Here is a 7,659-nt window from a genome sequence, read left to right on the forward strand (position 1 = left end):
AGGCAAGCCTGCCGAGTAGGGAGGCGGCGATGAGGCAGAGGAAGACACGCCGGGAGCCGGCCTGGCCCTGGGCGATGCCGCAGAAGGCGGAAGCGAGGTCCGCAAAGCCAGAATGGATCGGCGTGGTTGTGAGCCGCCGGCTTCAGGTGGGCGGTGGATGTGGTCGGCCGGCCGAGGAGGCGTGCATCCTTGGTCGCCAAGCCTCGCGGAACGGTGCCGTCGCCTGGGCCGGCGAGACACTCGCCTCCCCTGACATGGGCCGGTGATGGCGCATGGGAGATGGGGTGCGAGCGGCAGGAGGCGCGGGAGACGACGAACATCACCTTGGGAGCGCGTGGGGGGAGGGGTGCAGGCAGGCTCGTAGTGGCCGCATCCAGCAGGGCGAACTTGGTCGCCGACGCCCCCTTCCTCGGTGTTCCAGCCGCGATAGCCGTTGCCGCATCGGGTCCTTCGCGTCGCGCCATTGCCGTCAGCGCAGCACCCGTCGCTGCTGCACCCAACGCCCTCACCGGTGCGAGCAGCTCCCCTGAGGATCAGCCCCCACTCCCGCCGTTGCAATCACTCAGAGTAAAAAGAGGACTGAGAGCAGGGATGAGATGAGTGGGGAGGAGAGAGCGGTGAAAGACGTGGGTGGGGTTCGTTCGGTCGATGGCCTGCTCAGCCCGAACGCTCGACAAAAATGACGTGGCAACCAGAAAAGCTTCAAGATGCGTGCATCTTATCCAACAGGTAAAAACGCATTCGGGCCGAAATCGCAGATTCCGAACGTTCGGCACTTATCTATTCCGAAAAAATAATTCTTTTTGCAACAAAATAGCCGATGCAAAAAATTTCTGCAACAAGACTTATGTTACAGAAGTAATTCCGCAACAAGACCTGTATTTCAATAAGTGAGGCGTGCGCGACTGCTCGATTCAGTTGATCTGACAGCTCGTGACCCGGCTGATCTTTTCAGCCAACGGACGCGTAGCATGCCCCAATTCGCATGTCAAATTTATGAGTAAATAGCTAAAAAACATCACAATTGCGCGCGTTGTATAAAAAACCACAATTTCGCTAAAGGTTTGTAAAAGAAACATAAATTGGCATGACAAATTTATGAGTAAATAGCTAAAGAAACATCACAATTGCGCATGTTGTATACAAAAACCGCCATTTACTGAAAACATCAATTTTCGGTAATCCGCTTACCGATAACATGTATGCTCATTTGACCACGTTTTGACATGAAATCTGACAGGTGGGTCCCACTGTAAGGGCTGACTTGGCACCAAAATCTTCACACCATTAGTTTGCCGTTAAGCCAGATAAATGGCCCATCCATCAGCTTTTGATCCTCCCTCTCACGCAGTCAGCCGTAGCTGTCCATTTTACATTGTATAGAAACTGCGTTATTAATTCGGATTAGAGAGAGTAGCATTAATGTTAGAGAAAAGTATATTTTTCATCCTTCAATTCTTGGCGGAGTTTAGATTTGGTCCCTCAACTCCAAAACCGGACAACTTGCACCCTTAACTTCTCAAACCGAACAAGATTCATCCTTGGTCACGGTTTTGACCGGTTTTTGTGCTGTCACACCCCGGTTTTGACCGTTCCGACTCAAATTTGCCTACCTTTTCCAAGTCCACGTATTGTTTTCAAATTCGGTTACTTTTTTTTAAATACGTGAACCATTTTAAAATGTGTGTACTTTTTTTAAATCGGCGTACTTTTTTCCAAGTTCATGTACTTTTTCAAATATGCATATTTTTTAAAGTTCATTTATTTTTTAAGTTCATTTAATCTTTTAAAATTGATGCACCTTTCATATTCGAGTACATTTTTTCTGAAAGAGTTCATGAATTTGAAAATTTTATGCGAATTTGAAAAAAGTACGCGGATATGGACTTCTTTTGCGCAAAAATATGTGGATTTCAAAAATTATTTCAACTTGAAACAAGTACGTGAATTTCTTACAAAGTTCATGGATTATAAAAGCAACACGGATTTAAAAAAAATGCAGACTTTGGAAAGCATGTGGATTTGAAATAAGTATGCGAATTTCAGAAACAATTCATGGCTTTGAAAAATACTTGGATTTGATAAAATTACACAAACTTGGGAAAATACGGGGATTTGGAAAAAGTACGTAAATGCTAAAAAATCATGGATTTGAAAAAAGTACGCGAATTTCAGAGTATTTCGCTGATTTGAAAAAAGGTATGTTTATTTTTAAAAAAAATACACGGTCTTGAAAAAACTACACGGAGTTGAAAAGTGTATGTGAATTTTGAAAAGTTCACGGATATAAAAAAATTACAGGAATATGAATGAACACCGGTCAAAACCGGGGTGAATCAACACCAAAAACCGGTCAAAACCGAGTTCAGGGACGAACCTTGTCCGGTTTCGGTAGTTGAGGGTACAAGTTGTCCGGTTTTGAAGTTGAGGGACTAAATCTAGACTTCACCAAGAGTTGAGGGACGAAAAGTATACTTTTCTCTTAATGTTAATACTATCTTGCAGGGCACCCTTACTAAAGAGGCTGTATCTCATCAAGTGTTATTACGTCTCAAAGGAATTATTTGCAAAGGTTATGCGCAAGTTCCCTCTTCTTGAAGAGCTCGAGCTTTCTATGTGGTTTGGTAGCACGGAAATGCTCGAGATCGTCGCTGAAGCCTGCCCACGCCTGAAGCACTTCAGTCTCATAAAAAAAGATCGTTTTTACAAACCTGAAGATGATGGTAATGCTTTCGCGATTGCGAAGATGCACGAGCTACGTTCCTTGTATCTTGATAGCAACAGACTCACCAACAAAGGGCTGACAGTGATCCTTGATGGCTGCCCCCACCAAGAGCACCTTAACGTTTTTGAATGTAAGTATCTCAGGATGGATGATGATCTGCTGGAGAAGTGTTCTCGAGTTAACATGGATGGCCCTCGGTACTCTTTGCCATATCTGCCTTGCAGTTGCTGTTGGAGTCCTGACTATCCGAATCACGAGGATTATGAGGATTACCGCGAGGATTCTTATTACTACCTCGGTGATCACATCGATGATGATGATCTTGCAGAACACGAGAGGCTTCTTGACATCAAGGGCATGCGAAGGTACTTGCCCTAGTGAGAACGGGTTGTTTTGGTTGGAGTTCCCGCATACTGTACTCTTGCCGATGGAATGGTGGTTCGCTGCATCAATTTATTTCCACCACGGCTTTTCTTATCCACCTTTTTTCACCGAAGTTTGATGTCCATTTATTCTTTTCGGAGAAGGGAATACTCAGGCCTCTTCATCATGCGATGCACACAGGCAATTTGATGTCCAGTTTTATTGGAATATATGATTGTTCCCAATAAAAGAAGTGTCAACGATGTGCTTCGTCGTTTTGCTACTGCCAGTTGTGCCATGTGAAGGATACCATCATGAAAATTGTACACGGAGGTTCAAGGTTGCTGGTTCTCAAGTTAAACTTCATTTGGTAGACATGGCGACAATCAGGCATTCGTCCATCCGTCCTTGCTCTTCCCCGTCTGAATCAGTGTGCTTTCTTACTTCCTGTACCTCTGGATAGATTTCTTTTATGATTGAAGCTTTGGTGTTCATGGCCTGATCCCGGGAATGTAACAAAGGCGGATCAATCTCAACGCAGTCCGTCGGTCAAATGCTTGTGCCAAGAACTCCTACTAGATGCTTAAAATAATTTGTGCATCCATGCATGTCAAAACTGTTTCCATGTATACTTTTGTCACATATAATGATGCTGAATGCCATGAATTTATATGCAGCGGAAATTACCACCAACATCTCTTTTTTCTTGATGATTGTGACATTCTTTTTCTTAATGTATTTGTGCATTTAGGAAAGAAGCAAGGAAATAGTATTTGTCTGGGCTGGCTATGTACGAGACATCGAACTGTCTCCCGGGTCCAAAGTTTCCATTTCCAGGTCTGATAGTCTTCAACTGAAAAAAGTAGGGCGAAGAACTAGTAAGAATTGTGCCTGCCATTCAATTCATGACGTGTGCATGATCTTGTGTAAAACAAAATTACCATCAGTATCTATATCACTCCTTGACCCGTCTCTTGAGGAACTGCATTTTGTGATTCATCCATGTCATCAGTGCCATTTCTATCTAAACTAGTTTTGTGTTTTGCCGGACCAGGATAAGAAATCAAACCAAACAAAGAACATTTCTCTGCTCACACTCTTGAATCTTCAAGGAAAACTTCCTACCAGCTTCTCATTTTCATGTAAAGGATCTGTCACATCTTGTACAACCTGCTTGCCTTCATATTTTTCTTCCTCTTTCTCAGTATCCCGAGCATTACCATCACTCAAGCATTTTTTTCCTAAGCAATGTCAGGGTGTGTTCGGTTGTTGCCTAAGCTTGCCTTGCTAAATATTTAGCTGCCAAAAAATAAGGTTATTCTAGCCTTTGTTTTGGGAAACATATCAAGAAAATTGAAGTAGAGAGGGCAAAAGAGCATTGGAATATCGAAAAATCGGCCATGATCTGAATAAAGACCAAGTTTTCTTGTTTTTTTTCGAGAGTACGCGAATTTGAGTTACAAGAAGACTACAACTTGTTGCAAAAAACGAGCGTAGTTCACACACCACACCAAGGCTAGTCCGAAGACAGCCACCACCAACAACACAACTACAAAGCAAAAATAGCTTGTCCAAAATCAGAGCAACATCGCCGCGTCTTGACCATCGCCGGTGACCTCCGAAGACAACACCAACTCCGGGTGAACTTCCCTCGTCGACGTACCATCCACCCTTTGATGCCTAAAAGGAGGTGGCAAGTAAATGGAGGAACTTGATCAGTCCACAAAAGGCACTGTCTTGGATTCACCGGCGATGACGTACATTGCGCCACTGAAGATCGTCTTGGACAGCGGCGAGCGCCGGAAGCACCGCAACATAGAACCTCATGACCATGTCTTCAAGCGCAATGCTCCCAACAGAGTAACGACATAGAGGACGTCGCCATCACGCCGATTCGACTCCGAACCTAGGCTTTCGCCCGAAGACCGCTACCAATCCCAGGCGCGAGATATGGAGATGCCGACACACCTTGGCGACGCCTCCAAGGAGAAGAACGACACCCATGGGCACCGTCATCGCTAGCACCGAACACGGGCAGGAATTTCTTCTGGATCGCCGCACACCTTCATCCCTGCCTCTCCAGATTGGGGCCACAGCATCCAAGTTGGCCACTCCGCCGACGCAGCAGCACTTCGCCATCATAGCCGAGAAGTCGGTGTCCCTCCCAAGACCCGCACAGCCAGGAGCACACAACCATACCACCAGCACCTCCACGGCTGAGAACTCGCCGAGCTCCCTCCATGCCCGACCAAGGGATGCCGGACCACACACCAGCCAACTCCCGACAGACGACTGTGTGACGGCCCAACAGCCCAGATCAGACCCATCCGGCCCGCTCCACCACCTCCAGCACCCACGACCACGAAGACCAGGAGGGGCACCACGACGAAGGCGCGAGGGCCGCGACATGCTCGGCCGCCTCAAGCACAGCCTCTCCTGGCCGAGCACCACCACGCCACCACGGTCGAACCGCGCCGCCGCCGCCTTGACCCGCCAAGTCCTGTGTCGTTGGCTCCAGGAGGGACCACCGCGCCGCGACCAACTCCTCCTGCGAGCCCCAGCCGCACACCTCCACCCCACTGCGAAGCTCTGCCGTGCGCCGTCACTCGAGCTCCAGATCTCGCAGCCAAAAACTCCACAACACCCACCACTGCGAGGGGCGTGCCCGACCAGCGCGAGCGCCAGATCCCGCCATCGTCGGCCGCCAACGGGATTTGCCCACCGACGAGCGCCGACGGCGGTGAGAGGGGGTGAGGGAGAGGGGGCGGCGGTGGCGGCGTTTAGGGTTCCGCCCGAGCCGCCCCTACGGGGCGACGCGGGGGCGAAAGGTAGGAAGGGGAGAAGTATTCAGTTAGTGAGAGCAGAAGTACCAAGTTTTCTTGTCATGGCCAAAATATTGGTAGGATAGCCCTGCTAGAGTCCGAATATATGTCACATCACTCATCTCAGTATCTCAGGCTGACTTTGAAAAAACAGCCTCGCATGCGACATCTACAAGTTGTTTGGTTGCCTGCATATGCACTTCCTGCATTAGGGGATTAACTTTGGCACATTGTTTGATTGCCTGCATTAATTGTATCGTCGCATACAACTACATGTTGTTTGGGTGCCTCCATGAGGTATGATTAAGAGCTAGCACTTGCACTTAGCACACAGGGTTAAGAGCTAGCAGAGGAAGGGGGAGAAGAAATGCAGTGTGCGCCGGACCATGGCGACTGCGGTGGATAGTGGCCGTGGTGCCGGACCATGGCGACTATAGTGGATAGTGGCACGGCGAGTGACACCGTCGGTGAACTAGTTGCAGTGCTCGCGCAAAGACAGTGGACAGAGGAGGAGAATGCAATGCTCGTGCCATGGTATTGTTCGTGAAAGGGGAAGGGTGTCGGCGTTGAGAGGGACGAATAGGAGGGCTCTGAGCAGAGGACAGAGGAGCTCGACATGGCGGCATGAGTGCACTAGACTGCTGTTCAAGGAGAGATGAAGCTACGGTCGTCGAAACCCAAAACTTACAACATAGATATCATGCGGAACTGCGAGATTAGGCTGCTGGTCAAAGGAAATTTCAAACGATCGATCGTGTGCGATGAATATGACAAAATTTGTTCAGAATAGCTCCAAACGGGAACACGAAATAAAGAATTTCCGGCCGACGAAACTACCAACCGATCGCCTGAATAGAACCGTAGCATCGAGGTGCATCTTTTTCGTGTAGAGCTTATCTCAAATCGAAGCACCGTTGTGTACAAAGGGACAAGGAAGAGAGGAGATTAGAGAGAAGCTTACTGGAGGTTGAAGAAGACCTCAGGTAATCACTTCGCATCCCTTCCTTATCCACTCATGCAAGGGCCCGCTCGTTTGCATTTGCCTCGGCCTGTCTCGCAAGAAACTGCCGATCTAAGCATTTCCAGCGAGGCAGGCCCAGAGGTGCTTTAATTTCATGCTATGCAGGCCCAACAGTGTATGCAGCCAACCAAACAGCCTGTTTCCTTCTCGTGCGGGTCTAGTTGGGCCTCATGCAGGCAACCAAACATGTCCTAGGAGCGACGACCGATATTTACCGGATCTGCCAACACCATCTATGTGACGCCCGGGTATTTAAGCTACAGTGAACCTCTGCTAATGATGCCACGTCACCTCATTTACTGTTGGTAAACTCGTGTTAGTTCAAAATGATTCAAATTCAAATTTAAAATATAGGCAAACAACAAAAGTTTTCAAATAATAAAACTAAAATATTCAGGTTGTGCCAAATAAAGCGTAGGTAATTATGGTGGAGAAACCACACTTGTATAAAATAGGTAAATACTCAAAATGAATATAATAATAGCAAAACAATTAGTTAAATGATTATAAAATAATAAACAATTACAAATAATTTTATATTAGGTGCCAAGTTAATTGCGGTAGTGGCATAAGTATTAAAAATATTTTAGGTGCAACTTGGGTTTTTCATAAACACCGAAATTCAATAAAACAGAAAAGAAGAAAAGAAATAAAATAGAAAAACAAACTAACAAAAAAAAAGAAAAAGAAACCCCCCAAACCCCCGGGCCAACCGACCCAGCTAGCCA

At 47.1% G+C, this 7,659-nt stretch overlaps 1 protein-coding gene across 1 annotated transcript in view; it reads left to right on the top strand.

The window, feature by feature from the left end:
- The window catches only part of LOC123152589 (putative F-box/LRR-repeat protein 23), a 20,414-nt gene extending 16,656 nt beyond the window's left edge, over nt 1-3,758 (top strand). The window contains exon 2 of the mRNA XM_044572096.1: nt 2,506-3,758. Within this exon, the coding sequence (XP_044428031.1) occupies nt 2,506-3,103 (598 nt within the window). The 3' untranslated portion in view covers nt 3,104-3,758. The remainder of the gene's footprint in view (nt 1-2,505) is intronic.
- The last annotated feature ends 3,901 nt before the right edge of the window (nt 3,759-7,659 follow it).

Source organism: Triticum aestivum, chromosome 7A (genome assembly GCF_018294505.1).
Source record: "Triticum aestivum cultivar Chinese Spring chromosome 7A, IWGSC CS RefSeq v2.1, whole genome shotgun sequence".
Lineage (NCBI taxonomy): Eukaryota > Viridiplantae > Streptophyta > Magnoliopsida > Poales > Poaceae > Triticum > Triticum aestivum.